This window comes from Gymnoscopelus braueri (genome assembly GCF_963280865.1).
Source record: "Gymnoscopelus braueri genome assembly, chromosome: 7".
Classification (NCBI taxonomy): domain Eukaryota; kingdom Metazoa; phylum Chordata; class Actinopteri; order Myctophiformes; family Myctophidae; genus Gymnoscopelus; species Gymnoscopelus braueri.
Window position 1 is genome coordinate 51,006,176 of NC_137608.1, and position 19,420 is coordinate 51,025,595.

Below are 19,420 nucleotides of genomic sequence, written 5' to 3' on the forward strand. Positions count from 1 at the left end.
TACACCACATGCAAATCCAAAACAATAACCAGATGAGTGTGCTCCTCGGAGGGCAGATCCCCGCCAGGCCTACTAGGGCTGTGTTATAAGCGCCACCATGTGGCCAATTTTGAAACATTTAAGGTGCCAGGTCTTCCTTGGGCTACTGGGAGTTGGCCAATCTGACAACGTGTTCATGATTGGAGCATTTTGTGCTTAACGGGCTACTCCCACAAACTTTGGAATCCAATCATGGGCAATCAGAATGAAAATATGAAAGATCTGACTGATACTGTATGTCTTTATCACATGACTATAGAAATAATATGTACGTGAGGTTTGGGGGATCCACTATTTTGGAAATGGATCTTAACACTTGCGTGACTAAGCGGTCAATCTGATCACTGACCTCTTCACCTATTTTCAACCTATCTTGTTCCTCACTAATGCTTATTAAAAGTTGGTACAATTGTTGACCATTAGGTCTGTGTCTCTGAGGAGGGCTGTGGACGGTTCAGAAACCCGCCTACCAGTGACATCATCGATATTTCACACGTATTACTATTATATATTTTTTTATTAATGCATGAACAATGGCTTCTATCTTTCCAGGAAGAGAAGTGCTGTAGTTTCTATTAGCTTGGAATCCCAATTGATGATGTCACTCACTGGTAGGCAGGTTTCTGAACTGTCCACAGCCCTCCTCTGAGACACAGAGACAGTAGACATAATTGGTTCCATATTATATTAAGTGTTAATTAGTGAGGACCAATTATATCGGGTGGAAACCTCATATATCCAAAACTGTTACTTTTAAGTATTCAAATCCAAAACTAGCAAACTCTTGCTAGCAGTTCTGCTTGTAGATCTGCTACTTTTGAGGCTTTTGTGTGACGCTGTAATAATTATGATCAAGTAGGGCGTTGATTTACAAAAAAAAACACAAAAAGTTTGAATATGGAGATAAGAGGTTTCTGCCCGACAACAACAATATCAATTATGAAGTGCTCCTTTAAGTGGTAACTTATTTATTTATGAAATGACGGCTTTGCTCCTCCTCCTCCTCCTCCTCCTCCTCCTCCTCCTCCTCAGGTGTTTGGGAACTTCTCGTCGGTGCACCTGTCCCACGTGGAGCTGAGGAACATGGGGCAGCAGGCCCTGAGGGGCCGTTACCCTCTGCACTTCCACCTGTGTGGAGACGTGGACCGCAGAGGAGGGTACCGGGACCCCACCTACGTAGACGGACTGTCCATCCATCACTCCTTCTCACGCTGCATCAGCATCCACGCCACCAACGGACTGCTGGTTAGTGACGCTGTGTGTGTGTGTGTGTGTGTGTGTGTGTGTGTGTGTGTGTGTGTGTGTGTGTGTGTGTGTGTGTGTGTGTGTGTGTGTGTGTGTGTGTGTGTGTGTGTGTGTGTGTGTGTGTGTGTGTGTGTGTGTGTGTGTGTGTGTGTGTGTGTGTGTGTGTGTGTGTGTCAGTGTGTGATGGATAGAGGGATGTAAATATAGAGAAACATGGATGCCTCATTGTGTTGCCTCTTTCTATTTGTATGTGTGTGTCTTTAGTGTACTTCTTCTAAATTCCAACAGTATTCTGAAAAACGTATGTTTCTATATCAGTGGTGCTCACACTTTTTCATGTCAAGGACCCCCAAAATGATATGTATTTGACCGCGGACCCCCATCTCAACATATTATCTTCCAGGGACCCCAGGAAGCAAATATTTGAGTTAAAAGTGTTCGCTTTAAAATAATATAAATATATTAATTTGCCCACATTTTCTCGATTTCTCAAAAATAGCAGATCTACAAGCTCATAGCGCGGCACTCGGTGCCGCGCTATGAGCTTGTAGATCTGCTATTTTTGAACAGCCAAAGTTTAAAATGATGCTTTTTTTTAGCGCAAATCAAAAAGTGACATAGATGCTTCTCCTGGTCTTAAAGGGTTAATATAATAATTATTAATATAACCTTTATTTTCATAGCACTGTCTATCAAACAATCAAGGTAGAAATATTGTTGGGCGGCCTGGACCGCTGGCGTAGCGGTCCAGGCACCTAGGCTACAATGTAGCCTGACAGCACGTCGCAGGTTCAAGTCCCGATCCCGACGGCTTTTGCGGCGTGTCACTCCCCGTCTCTCTCTCCTTTATCCTGTCAGCCTACTTTCCTATCTATAATAAAGACATAAAAAGCCCCAAATAAAACTTTAAAAAATAAATTTAAATAAAATGATATATGACATAATAAATAAAATGTAAAGCTAAAACAATGTAACACATTAAGATAACTAACAGGTTAGACGCAGAGTAAAATAAAAGAGGAATAAAGTCACATAAATAAAAAGTCACAGATTATTAGAAAAGTATATATGAGAAAAGTGAGTTTTCAGAAGACATTTAGAAGATGGATTTAGATTATGATTCTACCAGGCTAAGTGTGCGTGTGCACGTGTGTGCGCGTGTGTGCGCTTGTGTGCACGTGTGTGCACGTGTGTGCACGCGCAAGAGAGAGCGTGAGAGAGAGCAAGAGAGGGGCAACATTTTTAACAAATACCACATGATGCTGGCTGTCAACTAATGGTAAACAAACACACTCAAAGTGAGGTCCGGGGACCCCCAGGGGTCCTTGTCCTTGGCGGGGGTCCCCAGCTAATGTTAGTACAGCATCACAATCATTTCAACCCCTTTATACATTTATACGTTGGCGATTCCAAAATGGCAGATCTACAAGCTCACAGCGCGTCACTTCGTGCTGCGCTGCGAGCTTGTACATCTGGTATTTTTGAACTTTTTTGAAAAATATTGAGAATGTTTTTTACATAAATATTCTCCTCTGGGGGTCCGCGGCCAAATATTTATGAATGTAGGGGTCCATGACTTAAAAAGGTTTGAGAACCACTGGTTCATTTCCTTCACAGCAAGTAGATCCTCCCTTATTATTAGATTTAAATCTTTACCCTCCACATTCCTCTTGTTTTCTATCTTCTATATTATGTCTCAGTGTCTCTTGTTTCTGGAGGCAGATTTGATATTAATCAGTTTCCTCCGTGAGGAGTTGGCAGTGACGTAGAATCACACAAGGAATGCATTTATCTCTCCATTTCATACAAACCAGCAGAGTAAACAACTAAATTGACGTGTGTGTGTGTGTGTGTGTGTGTGTGCGTGCGTGTGCGTGTGTGTGCGTGTGCACGTGTCTGCCAATATCAGTGGGTACTCCACAGCTGTCTGTGTGAGATTTCCATTCTTGACGTCAAACGGTGACATGCCATTGTTTATCTCTCCATTTCATACAAACGAGCAGAACTAAATTGATGTGTGTGTGTGTGTGTGTGTGTGTGTGTGTGTGTGTGTGTGTGTGCACGCATTTGTGTGTGTGTTAGTTTGCCAATATCAGTGGGTACTGTGCAGCCCTGTGTGTGTGTGTGTGTGTGTGTGTGTGAGAGAGAGAGAGTGATTTCCATTCTTGACGTCAGACGGTGACATGCCAGCGTTTGTCCTTCAGTGTGATGACAGGAAAATAAAGCATTCCTCTTCCTGAGGAAAACAAGCAGATAACAGACTGTGGGACTGTGTGTCTTCCTGCTCCTCTGTAGGACATCCAGGTTCATCGTCCATAAAGCCAAGGACTTCACATATCGTCAGGCAGAAACCTCTTATCTCCAAACTCTTACTTTTTTGTGTATTTTTTTCTTAAATTAACGCCCCTACTTGATCCACACTACAGTGTCACACAAAAGTATCAAAAGTAGCAGATTTTAGGTTGTAGACATACAGTTTTGGACATACTATGAGGTTTCCACCCCAATTAGACGATTTACTGTGTTTGTGCTACTGTCGGTCGGTTAGAAACCTTGTATGTCCAAAACTTTCACTTTTCAGGAAATGTTCAAAATAACCTGCGTTCTACTGGATCCAAATGTAGTTATTTAGTCACAAGCTAGCGTCAATACTTTTCATTGGTATTCATTAAACACACACACGCACGCACGCGCACACGCAGTCACGCACGCACACGCACACAACCACTTTCACCTTCCAAATTGTCTTAATAATAGCAAAAATAACCCATCTACAAGCTTGTAGATCGGCTATTTTTGATACTTTCATTTGACAAAGTAGGGCATCAATTAACTAACTAATTAACTAAGAAGAACCCATAAAAAGTTGAATTATGGAGATACAAGGTTTCTGCCTGACAGACAGTGATGATGTTTACTGTGTTCTCCATGGTTGAACACCTCTCGTTGTATCATTATTCAGACAGCTGTAGTTTAGTGTCAAATTATGCAATCAGTGTCATTTAGTTTCAGCACGGTAGGAATTTGAGGGGAAAAAAAGCACTGTAATGGCTTTTTCCAGCCAGACAGGAATTTAGCAACTGTAACCATTTTCAACCTTTTGGAAAAAAGTGGTTTGTAATGTCTTAAACTTTTCTCTCAAACACAAAAAGTTAGAATATATGGGGAAAAAAGCATTCCTCTTCCAGATAGTTTTTCATTTTTATTGTAGTTTCTCAATAAAAATGAGAAACTACATCTGAGCCAGTCTTGCAGTATTTATCTTGGAGTGCCGCTCTTTCCACTTCGGTGGTTTTTGATTGGCGATAAGAGGCTTCTGCCCGACAGCGACGATATATAGGTTTAGTTTTTCTTTAGTTTTTCCCTCCTTTTTCTTTTTCTTATATTCAGAGCTTTTTCAAACTTACAATTCATCTTTTCCTCTCCTTTGAACATTGAAAACCTTTGGCTCTGAATTCTTGGCTCTAACATCTTAATAATTGTATTATTTGTTTTATTTCCCATCGTTTTTGTTCTCCCGTCTGTTATGTCGACCCCTCCCTGTGTGACCCCGTGACCTCCCCCCTCCCCAGGTGAAGGACACGGTGGGCTACGACACGCTGGGCCACTGCTTCTTCCTGGAGGACGGCATCGAGCAGCGGAACACCTTCTACCACAACCTGGGCCTCCTGACGCGCCCGGGGACCCTGCTGCCCACCGACCGCAACGACACCCTCTGCACCGCCATCAGAGACAAGGTGTACCGGGGCTACACGCCCTCACCCTCCACAGAGTGCAAGTAAGAGTTGTGTTTTTTTGACAAAATATCAGGTCAAGACATGGGTAATCAGTAAATGGTAAATGGTGCATTTATATAGCGCTTTTATCCAAAGTGTTTTACATTGATTGTGCCATTAACCCATTCACACACACATTCATACACCAATGGAGGAGGAAACCATGCAAGGCACCAACCTGCTCATCAGGAGCAATTAGGGGTTCAGTGTCTTGCTCAAGGACACTTCGACACTAACTCTAAGGGAGCGCCCCAGCCCGGGATCGAACTGGGAACCTTGCGGTTTTCCAGTTCACTCTACCCGGCTACTCTACCCCTGAGCCACTGCCGCCCATAAATGGGGATTGGCATCAGAACCAAAACTCTTGTATTGGGCGAGCTCTAGAACCAACGGTTAGGCAGCAGAATTTTGACAGCAAATTTTTATTTAGTTTTAGTCATAACATTCCATTTAGTCATATTTTAGTTATCTGAAATGTTTTAGTTTTTGTCTAGTTTTAGTTGACTAAATATCATAAGATTATAGTCGACTAAATCTACAGTTGATTTAGTCGACTGAAATGTATGTTGGCGGTGCCTTGATGGTGTCGTAATGGCTGATGTTACACTTGGTTGCATGCTGAAAATAGCCGATCTATAAGCTCACAACGCGTCGCAGCGCGACACGTTGTGAGCTTGTAGATCTGCTATTTTCAGAGCGCAACATCCGAGCGCAACCAAACTTAAATGACTATTTGGTGACGAAATTGTCAATATATTTAGTCTTAGTTTTAGTCATCATAGCTTAGTTTTTATTTCGTTTTCGTCAGTGAAAAAAAGGTAGTCGACGAACATTTTTCATCATAGTTTTCAACACTGTCAGGCAGGGAGAGACCAAGGGCCCAGCATCCGCCTTTGAAATTGAGTCTATATTGGAACTAAAAGTTCATATGAATGGCCTGTAGTCTCGCTGTTTCACCCCTGTAACGCTCTATGCAAGCGGATGGGTTTTTGCCGAACTTTACACTTGATTTTATTACCTTAATAAAACATTTACATAAATACTTTATGCTTCCAGTCGCTAGTTTAAAGTCTTCTTTCAATCACCATGATATGTGTTTTGGTAAATTATGGTCCCATTTATTTTAAAATTGATGATAAAGTAGGGTATGCAGTAGGAGGGGTGTGGCTATTGATGATTTGATTGACAAGCCACACAACCAATAGCATTAATTCCCCACCCCCGCTCGGGTCCCAACCAATAGCATTAATTTCCGAGTGCACCGGGTATAGAAAGACGGGGGTTTTGAAATCTTTGAAAAATAGGCTTCATTTACTAGAGTCTATGGGCGTAACGTTGTCCATACTTTTTTACTGTCTATGGGAGAGACGCAGGCACTAATCTTCTAACACCAAAATGTGACAACCAAATTGTTCAGACACCACCTCATCCCAAAGCGCTCCTCATGCCTTTGTTTAAAGTACTAGGCTACTTAACCCATTAAGACCGGGAGCGCATATCTGTGTCATTTTAAGATTTCTTTGGCTATTCAAAAATAGCAGATCTACAAGCTCATAGCGCGGCACCGAGTGCCGCGCTATGAGCTTGTAGATCTGCCATTTGTGCAAATGTTTGAATATATATATATTTTTTTTTTATAGTGAACATTTTTAACTCAAATCTTTGCTCCTGGTCGGTCCCTGGAACAACACATTTTGAGATGGGGGTCCGCGGCCACATACACATAATTATGGGGGGTCCTTGACATGAAAAAGTTTGAGAACCAATGATTATAGCAACATACGTTTTTTTCAAGACATTTGTAGACTCCCCAGAAGCAAAGATATGAGTTACAAATGTTGTCTTTAAAAAAATACATATTCAAAGATTTGCACACATTTTCATGATTTTTCAAAAATAGCAGATCTACAAGCTCATAGCGCGGCACTCGGTGCCGCGCTATGAGCTTGTATATCAGCTATTTTTGAATAGCCAAAGTATAAGATAATGGTTAAAGTGGTTAAAATCTAAAACGACGATTTATTTACAAGATGCTTTCCCGGTCTTAATGGGTTAAGATTGAAGCTGGTCATGTTCTCCAGATGTGTGGTAATGAGCTGGGGGTCCAGAGAGGCACGACAACTTCTCTCCCGACAGGAAACGTTCTTTTAATTGTGACCATCAAGCTTCATAAAACACCAAAACCGCCCCGCGCTGAACAACAAACTGTAGGGGTCCCCCCCGCAGTTAACCCCAAACACACACATAAAATAAACGATTAAATGGACATAAATCAATGCCATTTTAAGCACAATAATGTATAAATTCCCCCACAAGACGTTCCCCATGGCAAATTAGTACACAATGAAAGAACAATTGGCTTTTTAAAGACTATATTTAAAATTCAGACATCGCTGCTTGTTTTTATTTGTCTATTAACTTTATTGATTTAGTTTTTTCTCGATTATTGTATTAAAACAGATATTTCTTTTTTAATATTTTTTTATTGGAATTTTTTGTAAAATGATAAACACATCAGAGTATAAACAACTATAAAATATAAAACAAGAAAAGACAATGACAAATAATTTGGTATGAATTCAAAATAAAACAGATAATTTTTTTATAATCAATTAAATTATTTAACTTGATTAACCGTCGCACCCCTACAACTTCTATGCCCTTGAAAGAACTCACAGACTAAACAAAAATACAATAGATACCAGTGGTGTAAAGTAACTAAGTACATTTACTCAAGTACTGTACCTAAGTACAATTTTGAGGTGTTTTTACTTTACTGGAGTATTTCCAATTTTCAGTACTTTTACTTCAACTCCACTACATCTCAGAGGCAAATATTGTACTTTTACTCCACTACAATTATTTACTTTAGTTACTAGTTACTTTGTAGATTTTGATTATTATTACAAAACCACTTCAGCCCTATGCATTTCGGTCATGTGAAAATAGAAGATCTACAAGCTCACAATGTGTAGCATCGCGACACATTGTGAGCTTGTAGATCTGCTATTTTCAAATTATGTGTATACATTTTATAAACATTCTCCATAATGAGTACTTTCTACTTTTGGTATTTTAAGTACATTTTGATGCCAAACTTTAGTACTTTTATTGGGCGGGGCGGCAGTGGCTCAGGGGTAGAGTGTGCCTTTCATGGTTTCCTCCGCCATCGGTGTGTAAATGTGTGTATGTGAATGTAATGCACAATATACTGTATGTAGCGCTTTGGATAAAAGCGCTATATAAAAGCACCAATTACCATTTTGAATTGAGGACTTTTACTTGTAACAGAGTATTTCTACATTGCAGTATTGATACTTTTACTGAAGTAAAACATGCGAGTACTTTTTCCACCACTGATAGATACATCTGAAGTCTCTCTCTTTTGTCTTCTTTCAGTGCTGTGCAAATATGAAGCAAAGCGTCTAATATCTGTGGAATCTGAAGTGTTTGTGTGGGACGTCTAACCTGGGGTCAGATAGATAGAGCAGACACACATATAGTGCAGTGTGACAGAAGGCAGAAGGCTGGGTGTCCAGTGCAGAGAGAGATAACTGAGGAGGAGGGAGAAGATCTTATCCCTGCAATAACAACCTCTCCTCCTCTCTAGGAGATCTATGTGTTTGTCTTGTACTAGAAGCAATAAAAAGGCTCTCTGTGTAGGGGAAGTAGCACCATCCGCTTTTCAACTGTGTGTGTGTGTGTGTGTGTGTGTGTGTGTGTGTGTGTGTGTGTGTGTGTGTGTGTGTGTGTGTGTGTGTGTGTGTGTGTGTGTGTGTGTGTGTGTGTGTGTGTGTGTGTGTGTGTGTGTGTGTGTGTGTGTGTGTGTGTGTGTGTGTGTGTGTTACTATACTGTTGAGGGCCAAATGCCCCCACACGTATAGTAGAATTGACCAAAAATTTTAAAAATCGCATTCATGAAACGTGTTTGCGTGCATGTGTGTTTTCGTGCGTTCGTGTGTGTTTGCGTCCCATATCCACGGTTTATGTTGGAACGGTGGAAAATTGAGAGATTATTCATAAATCATCAGAATCTCCTGTGTCTCTTTCTGCTTATTAGATTCCAGATTATTATTATTATTATTATTATTGCAGTGTGTTACCCATTATACGAAGTACACAAGAGTTAAAGGTAGGGTAAGTGATTTACTTTGTTTAGAATAAGTGTTAAATAGCTCTATATTGTGATAGTACTCATTGCTATAGAGTGTTTGTTCAGTAAAAGGAGTCTCCCATGTCTCTCCAGCTCTTTATTAAACAGAAAATGCATTTTCAGTGCTCTCTCCTCATTGGCTTAATGTTGTCACCTACCTAAAAATGTACTATATTCTGTTTACTAAAGAGCTGGAGAGACCCCTGTGACCGAACAAACGCTCTGTTGCAATGATTACTATCAGACTATAGTACTTTAACCTTTAAATCATGATTTTATTAGTCCTAGGTTTCAGTGACTATCCAATAAGACCTATCCGCCGAGATAAATTCCTTTTTTTAATATCCACTCTTTGTGTGTGTGTGTGTGTGTGTGTGTGTGTGTGTGTGTGTGTGTGTGTGTGTGTGTGTGTGTGGGTGTGGGTGTGGGTGTGTGTGTGTGTTGTTCTAGGGCGGTTTCGACGTTCTGGATCGCCAACCCCAATAACAACCTCATCAGCAACGCAGCAGCTGGCTCTCAGGTGAACTGATTTTGATGCTATATTAACCCAAGGACCCCCTGGGGGTCCCCGCCCGAACAACCCGCACTTTGAGAACAACTTGTTTTATTACCTGAAGGCTTTCCGCCTCAGCCCGCTCCTGGCGTTTTAAAACGAGAGGCTTTTCCTGCTCACGAAAACGGGATTATAATGTGATTCAATAAAACAGGATTTAGCGATAGCGTTAGCATCTGATAAGACAAGGAGCAGTTATCTGTCTCATTTCCTTCACAGACACAGCTGAGCTCCAATGAAGAGCACAGGTGGTTGTTCAGGGCAGGGTGAGGTCTTCAACCTTTTTCAGGCCAAGATTCCCTTAGCTGACAAAGAGATGAAGCAGGGACCCCCCCCCCCACTACGTAATATCGTATGGCTTTCCATATTAAACATTTGTCTCATCGATGTGTGCTGACCCTTGAGAGATTTGAGAGCTATAAATTGGTTATATTTTTATGTGACTATGGGTTGTCTTGTCTCCAATTGATGCTGCAGCTTTCATGAGCTTCAGTGTGCTTCAGACCCCCAGGGGCTTCCTGAGGCCCCCCACCCCAGGGTTTATAGACAGAGGGTGGTGGAACAGTTATTGTGGGTAAAAAAAAAAAAACTAGCAACAATAGGCTTACAAGCTTACAACATGAGCTTGTAGATTGGCAGCTTTCTCAATTTTTGAAAGATTTAAGTGCTTAATTCCTCATTTATTTGGGTCCCTGCCACGAGGAGACGAGAAAATGTCTGTTTTGGGTCTTGAGCTGAGAAAGTTTGGGAGCGCCCCTGCCCAACCCATCACACGATTTGTTTTGAGTTTTGTAAAAAATACAAATAAAAATCAAAACAGTCCCAGTGGAGTGCAGAAAAGCACATTGATGTGCTGTGGACCAGCTGCACAGTGAAAGTACAACATGGTCGTTGCTTTTCATCACCTCTTCATCATCATGTGTTGTGCTTTCAGGACGCAGGCATCTGGTACGTGTTCCACAGCTCCTCCACGGGAGACTCCCACGGCCGGGTGGCAGAAACCAAGGCAGAGCTCACACCCCTGGGCATCTTCTACAACAACCGCGTGCACTCCAACTTTAAGGTACATAAAGGACCCCCTTGCCAAACAAGGACCCCCCCAAATACCTTTAGCCTCTGGCCCCTGCGGCCCCCCTATTGCAAAATGGTAAAAAGAAAAGTAAAAAAAAAGCGGGGAAAAAGCTAAAATAGCCAATCTACAAGCTCACAATGTGTTACATAGCGATGTGTTGTGAGCTTATAGATCAGTGGTTTTCCACCCTTTTCATATCAAGGTCCATTATTTATACGGCATTTCAGCCACGGAGCCACCGTTTGATGACATTTAGACTCTCAGACCCAAGACTTATTTTTTTTTATAATATTTTGTTATCGTTGGATAAAGATTTTGTATTGATGTTGGTACCAATAGGAGAGATAACAGGCAAACGTTGATCAAAATAACGTTTTATTTTTCATTATTTAATTTAGTAATGCAGATGTTCAACAATAGTTTAACTCTTGAGAGTGTAAAATGAAACCAAATGGACCCGTAAGGGTTCATTTGGTTTAATTTTACACTCTCAAGAGTTAAAGATCCAATAAGGGTCCATTTGGTTACCAACTCTCCATCATTTAGCTGGGGTCCACCTGGAACCCCCTCAAGGACCACTGGTGGTCCCCGGACCACTGGTTGAGAACCACTGTTGTATAGATCAACGTTGGAAGCATGGGGTTTATAATCAATGGCTCCTTTCTCTCCATGTATGGATGCTGTTACAGAGGGCTGTGTGCGCTGCTCTGTGCGCTGCCAATGGAGAGCACTTTATATCTGCTGCACTGTGCCAAGTCTACTGCTACTGTGCCCTCTCTCTCTCTCTATACTGTAGCTGAATGCCAATACTCACATTTCTGCCTCCTCGCTTCTTCCGTCACCTGTCGTTCCAGCATGGCGGTGTTACGGTGAAATTGGTGACCTGCCGAAATATTAGGGGTGGGACGATATATCGATATCGCGATATATCGCGATACTTTCTCCCGCGATAACTAATCGATATACTGCCAAAAAATATCGATATTATTATTATTATTATTATTTTATTTTATTTTAGTTTGTGATACGTTGTTTTTCCTACTCTTTATTTGTGTAATGATGATTTTGATCTGTTTGGTGCTATTTTATGTGTTTATGAATTGAATACAAGGACTATCGTGATATATCGTTGGTGAAATTTCATGCAATATATCGTGATATCGCAATATATCGATATTTTCAGATATCGTGATGTATCGTTGGTGAAATTTCTTGCAATATTGAATGTCGTGATATCGCAATATATCGAATATCGTCGAATATCGTGATATATATTGTTATCGTGGGCCTAATATCGTGATATATATCGTATCGTGAGGTACCCATATCGTCCCACCCCTACGAAATATGTGACAATCATGTAGACATCGCGCACCCGCTTTTAGTACCGGGTTGTAATGGCCTCGACTGGGGGGGGGGGCGGGGGGGCTTCTTTCGCTCTACTCTATTAGAAGAGTTGGGAATGGTGGGCGTTGTCACATTATAATACAGTCGGAACACCCAATCTCAGCGCCGGCCTCAGTGGCTTGCCTCGGTAATCACTAGACTCCCAATCCACACCTCCAGGGTTCGACTCACGCTATCGACATTGCTTTTTCCAACAACCGGCGTCTACTTTTTTTTGGCCGATAAAAGTATAGTTTTGGACCGCGACGGACAGGCGCAGTCTCAAGCGAACTTGATCCACGAGAAGCGCCACAGAGCGCCGGGCTGAACGTTACGAAGTTCGCTTTATTGGCCCGACAAGTGTTCTCATAGTGCCGAAGCAATGCCGTACGGTACATGCAGTATGATACAAAAAAAAGATGAGGAAAAAAGAAAGTTGGGAAGTTGGTGAGCAGTCATGTAAATACCACTGAAATAACTGAAATTAATGGTCAGATCTGTCTGTTTTTTATACAAGGAATAACTACCACAATTTTCCTAAAGACAACTCAACAAACCCAAAGAGGAACCTGATCTCTCTCTCTCTCTCTCTCTCGCTCACTCTCTCTGTCAGCACCTCTCTTTCTCTCTGTCTTTCCATCTCTCTCCCTCTCTCAGCCCTCCTCCCTCTAGCATTGACAGGAGGAATGTTCATAACTTATTGTTTTTAAACGTGTTGCACAAGTTACAGAATGCTCATAATTCTATGCTTACTCACTTCGCACGCACGCACGCACGCGTGTTTAACACATGTACACAAATTATACATTGTACAATCTTTTTTACAACGTTTTCAGAAGTATAGTAATGCAGACACACACACACACACACACACACACACACACACACACACACACACACACACACACACACACACACACACACACACACACACACACACACAACACACAGGTACAATAGTGCTCTGTGAGGACAGGGTCTTTGGGTGTTGAACTGTAGGGTCTTTGTCCCCTCGGACCACGACGGGAGCCCCCAGGCTTTAAGAACTATATACCTCAGTTATATAAACCAACTGGACCAACGCAGCACGTCTCTGTCTGTCGGGTGGAAACCTTGTATGTCCACCAACACCCTTCCTTTTTTTTCATTATTATATTGTTGTTGTCGGGCAGAATAGCATAAGACCAGCAGATACAGTATGTACATTGATGGTTAGCATAAGGTGTGGAAGTGATTAAACATATTGGTGCTATACTGTAGGTGATAAAGGAGTGAGGCAGTACATTTGACGGTAATACACCTGCTCTCTTTGTTGTCTCCGCCAGGCCGAAAGGCATGGCGAGAGAGTATGTTTTGCCCCCTGTCCGTCCGTCCGTTTGTGTGTCCGTCCGTGTGTCCGTCCGTCCTGTCTGTGTGTTAGCAGCTAATCTCCGGCACCGTTGGCCCAGTCGCTGCTCCCTGGATGCCAATTCAGAACCTCTGCCCCACATTTTTCACATGGGCCTATTATAGCGCCACCTGGAGGCCGATGTGTGCAAAACACATTTTTTCCCATTACTCCTACAGCTTTTAACTAAACGTCATGCAAATCGGTACACAGTATCTCTATAGTCATGTGATCAACCCGGATCTGTTCAATTTCCCATATTCCATCCTCATTGGCTAAGGTTGCCTTCCAAAGTTTGCAGGATTGGTTAGTTTTGAACAAACTGCCTCAAATCATGAACGCAGCTTGCCATTTCCATAAAATTGCACACGCACATTCCCACTGGGCCGAGGAAGAATTGCCACTTAAAACCTTTCACATCAGCCTCATGGTGGCGCTATAACAGGCCAATTTGCATTTTTAACTATAACTGCACCGATCTGCGTGAAACTTTGCACGCATACTCCCTAGAGGCCAAGAAAAAACATCTGCACTACATTTTTCACATCTGCTTTTTACAGCGCCACCAGGAGGCCGACTTATGTTAAATACATTTTTGGATATTAATCCTTCAGATTTTATCCAAACATCACGCAAATCGGTACACAGTATCTCTATAGTCATGTGATCAAGACGCATCTGTCCGATATTTCATATTCCATCCTGATTGGCTAAGGTTGGCTTCCAAAGTTTGCAGGATTGGTCCATTTTGAACAAAATGTCTCAAATCATGAACGTGGCGTGCGATTTCCGTGAAAATTTGCACGCGCATTCCCACTAGGCCACGGAAGAAATGCCACCCTTTTCACATTGCCCTGTTATAGCGCCACCAGCAGGTCTACTTCAGCAAAACAAATTTTTGCACCAAAATGCCTCAAATCATGAATGCACGCACATTCCCACTAGGAAGAAATGCCACCCTTTTCACATTGGCCTATTATAGCGCCACCAGGAGGCCACAATAACCTACCTGACCTGGCGGAGACCTGTGCTCCGAGGAGCACTTTTTCTAGTTTTAGTATTACTATTGTCTTTGTTGTTGTAGCAAACAGCACTTTGTGGACTACACAACATTGCATCTAAATTCAATTCAAAGGGCTTTATTGGCAACACATGTTTACATTGCCAAAACAAAATAATATATGTACAATTAAAGAAATGATGTTTACACAGAGCCTGTTACGTTGCAACTGAGGGAGGTCTAACTTACAAAACCATTAGAATTGTGGAAATAGTTAGCCTATATATCCACCTAGGAAAGGTTAGCTTTGGAAGGATAAGCTTTTGCAAAGTTGTGCACAAATAGCATAGCAGCTGTTGTTTGAAGGTAAATTGCTCTGTTTGTATTTGCAGTGTTTCTACGAATTTACACATGTTTTCAAAGTGTTAATTGCTGTACATACAAACTGTACATATAAACGAAGGTAATTGCTTTGTTTGTGTGTACAGTGTTTCTACATTTCACTCTTATGTGCCTGTATGAGTGCCGTGGTATATAGTGACAACATAAAACCTTCTTGATTCCCACAGGCTGGGCTGTTCATTGACAAAGGAGTGAAGACCTCCAACGCCAGCAGCGCCGACCCACGAGAATACCTGTGTCTGGATAATAATGCAAGGTATGTGTATGTGGGTGTGTGTATGTGGGTGCGTGTGTGTGTGTGTGTCTGTCTCGCGCTGCTGCTGCTACGAAAATATGAAGACATCTACGGTTCCACTAATGTATTTATATTAGTCTGTGACCTGTGACTTTCTTGGGAACGGGGTCTATTTTTAGTCTGGACGGTGTGTGTGTGTGTATACCTAGGAGGAGGATGTGGCGTGTGTGAACGCGGGGCTGGTGGGACGGGAGGGGATCTGGTGGGACGGGGGAGATCTCTAACACTGGTGTGATAGTGTGTTTGAGTGTCGGGCCGCTCAGCTGTGTGTTGACAGAGAAAACACAACCTCCACAGATAGAGTTTCCACTCTGACTCCTGCCAAGAAAAAACTCCCGTCTCTCCGCCGAGCTTGTGTGTGTGTGTGTGTGTGTGTGTGTGTGTGTGTGTGTGTGTGTGTGTGTGTGTGTGTGTGTGTGTGTGTGTGTGTGTGTGTGTGTGTGTGTGTGTGTGTGTGTGCGTGTGCGTACTTGAGATGTATTACCATACTTGTGAGGGCCAAATTCAGTGGTGGAAAAAGTACTCAAGTGTTTTACTTAAGTAGAAGTATCAATACTGCAATGTAGAAGTACTACAAAAAAAAATCCTTGATTATCCGATGGAATATGCGGGGGGGGGGGGGGGGGGTTTTATGTGAATTTATGCGGTGAAATTGCGGGAATTTGCTCAAATTAAAGTAACTTGCGAAAGTTGCGAAAAAAATGTGATATGTGGGAACTTAAAAAATATAGGTTTTGATAAAAAAAAAAGGTGATTTTCCTTCACCTTATGGTATTGGTTCTCAAAGTGTGATCCGGGGACCCCCAGTGGTCCTTGAGGGGGTTCCAGGGGGTCCCCAGCAAAATCTATGCATATCATATAAATCTATTTAACCACTTTAATCATATAGACAGTACATTGGCTATTTGAAAATAGCCGATCTACAAGCTCACAACATGTCACTATGCGATGAGTTGTGAGCGTGTAGATCTGCTATTTAAAAAAATAATCTTGAAAATAGTTGAAAAATGTGGAATGTCACAAAAAAAAATCAGTTGGGGGTCCGCGCCCAAATACATATTAATTTGGGGGTCCTTGGTATGAAATAGTTTGAGAACCACTGAAATCGACATCTTGGGGACAGTTTTCCTCGTTCCTCACAAAGATAAATGGTGGTTTTATTGGTTAGAGATGATTTTACATTAGGGATGTTTGGGATTTTTGAGGTTAGATTTAGTGGTTAGAGGGTTGGAGGAGTTATGCTTGATTTATGCTTAGTTGTTCTACCAGGTGTCATGCATGCACTGGGGGAAAGAATTGCCGATCTACAAGCTCACAGTGCTCCATAATGATACGTGTTGTGAGTTTGTAGATCTGCTATTTTCGATTTAGGGTTAGGCTTATTTTTTTTAGTAAATTGCATTAATAAAATTGCAGTTTTTAAACGTGAATCAAACAAGTTTAGAAGTACAAACAAACAACGTGTGTGTGTGTGTGTGTGTGTGTGTGTGTGTGTGTGTGTGTGTGTGTGTATTTTGCATGCTTTGTGTTTTGTGGTAGAGATCCCGAGTGTGTGTGTGCGTGTGTGTGTGCGTGTGTGTGCGCACACGCGTGTGCGTTGCGTGTGCGCATGACTGTACAACCTGTGTGTATATGCGTCCATGTGTGTACTTAGGTGAATTTTGTACACATAGTTTTATGTAGGAGATTTGCATGTGTGTGTTGTGTGCACGTGTGTGAGTGCACACGTGTTCATGTGTGTATTTAGTGGTTGTGTGAGGAGGGGGGGATGAGTAGGAGAATGTGTGTTTAGTATTAAATGTGTGGTTATAAGAGAGACGTGTGTGTGTGTGTGTGTGTGTGTGTGTGTGTGAGATATATTTTTAGAATCGTAGGAAGTGTGTGTGTATGTCTGCACTGTGTGCATTTTTATGACAACAAGTCACAAGTTCCCTTTTTTCGTTTACTACAATTTTCTATATTATTTCAAAATGTTTTCAAACATTTTAAGACATTTTTAATAAATTTAAAATATTAACTCAACCGAATTTCATAATTTTTCAAACCCTTTTTATAAATAGATTTACAATTAGAAAAAGGTTAGGATTAAACATTTAGAAGTTAGATTTAGGGGTTGGAATTAGAGTTAAAGGAGTAGTTCCCCCAAAAAATGACTTACGCTGTGACGTGTTGTGGGCTTGTACTGTTATGCCCTGCCAAGCCAAAGTGCAGTAACTACGTTTTTGGACACACCGACTTATTTGTGTATCCAAAAGGTCAAATTAGCCTTTGTGATTTTGGGGGATAAACAATTACCTCAAGAACAGATATACAATTAGTGTAATATAAATTATATGCCGATTGGCTGACCAGTTGAATCACCTTTTTTCAGTGATTATTTTTTCGTAGTTACTGCACAATTTTTCGGCTCTAGCTTACTGTCAAGAAATTGTATAAAAATTACAGAAACAACATTAAAACTGCGTCCTAAAATGTTGGTGTGTGTGTGTGTGTGTGTGTGTGTGTGTGTGTGTGTGTGTGTGTGTGTGTGTGTGTGTGTGTGTGTGTGTGTGTGTGTGTGTGTGTGTGTGTGTGTGTGTGTGTGTGTGTGTGTGTGTGTGTGTGTGTGTATATGTGTGTTTCAGGTTTCGCCCACATCAGAACGCAGACCCCAGCCGTCCTCGTGTGGCGGCCCTCATCGACTCTCTGATCTCCTTCAAGAACAACGACCTGGGAGCCTGGATACGTGGAGGAGACATCACCATCCAGAACTCTGGGTAGGCCTGGGTAGGACCAGTCTGGGTAGGACCGTTCCCTTCATGGGGCCAGGTCTTCTACATAGCTTTCTGTTGGTGAATAGTGACAAAGCCCTGAACCGAAGTTTACAGAATGCACTGGAGTCTGTGAGCGTTTTCTAGTTATTTAGCTAGCTGTTTTCCAGTTTACATGAACCACGTGACGCAACTCTCTAATACAAGGCTCTGAGTAGGACTCTGGGTAGGACTGGTTAGGACTGGGTAGGACTTGGTTGGACTCAGGGGAGGACCTGGGAGCCTGGATACAAGGAGGAGACATCATCATCCAGAACTCTCGGTAGGACTGCTGGCCCATATGACTCCAAATCATAAACAATATCACTGTAATTCCAAACGTTTGACTCGATTAACAATTAACACATTCCACGCCAGAGTTTAATCTGATAATGTACTCACCAGTGCCAGCGTGTTATTGTTGTTTTTTTGTTTTATTCACGTCGCCACAGACCTCGCTAAATCCCTTAAGATCGAGCATTAAACTGTTTGTAAACACAGCGGCGATCCGACTGTGTCGCCCAGTGAAAGCCCCTTCAAAAACCGAGCCGCCATCTTGTAGTTACAACGGTTTATGTTAAACAGCGATCAGCGACGAGAAAAACTACAAACGAGAAAATGGCGTTTTAGTGTCCGCTTTAGAATGGAGGCCGATGGGATCGGCAAAACCGGATCCCGGATAATTTCGTTTCCGGTGGTGCTACAATGAAATGTGTCGTACCGAAAGTGAAAAAAAGTGCAATGTGAACTTAAAAAAAAAAAAAAAAGAAAAGACCGCTTCGCGTAGGTCTACGCGATTGGCACGTGGCGGCTTTAAATAGGTTCGCGTAGATCTACGCGATTGGCAGTCAATGTGTTAGGTAGGCTATAAAGGGATTTTCTTTGGTTAAAATAAGTGTTAAATAGCTCTACTGTATGTTCTAGTACTCATTGCTATTAAACCCTGTGTGATGTCATCAGAGTGAGCCGACAGACCTCATAGTGGTCAGCTGGGGACGGTGCAGCCAGGGACCCAATGACAGCGAAACACTAATTATTCACACAACTAAACCAGCTCACTGCCAAGTATGAGGCTCATGCTAGGAATTGTCTTTGGCTCTTAAATGCAGGAACGACTCAACATAAAATGACTCTCACAGGACACGCGCATGTCATTACATTTAATGGACAGAACCTGGCTCTATGGTGGGTGGTCATATTTCTTGTCTTAGAGAGAGAGAGAGAGAGAGAGAGAGACCGACAGAGAGAGAGGGGGGACACGACTGCAAACAACTCAAGCAACAACGATAAGAAAACAGCCATAGTTTACGGTTACCATTATTT

At 42.0% G+C, this 19,420-nt stretch overlaps 1 protein-coding gene across 1 annotated transcript in view; it reads left to right on the plus strand.

Moving 5' to 3' along the window:
* Positions 1–19,420, plus strand: part of cemip2 (cell migration inducing hyaluronidase 2) — a 118,732-nt gene that overhangs the window by 76,749 nt on the left and 22,563 nt on the right. Inside the window, exons 9-14 of the mRNA XM_080432160.1 lie at positions 1,072–1,284; positions 4,857–5,062; positions 9,664–9,733; positions 10,701–10,829; positions 15,181–15,269; positions 17,933–18,064. Of these exons, the coding sequence (XP_080288286.1) occupies positions 1,072–1,284; positions 4,857–5,062; positions 9,664–9,733; positions 10,701–10,829; positions 15,181–15,269; positions 17,933–18,064 (839 nt within the window). The remainder of the gene's footprint in view (positions 1–1,071; positions 1,285–4,856; positions 5,063–9,663; positions 9,734–10,700; positions 10,830–15,180; positions 15,270–17,932; positions 18,065–19,420) is intronic.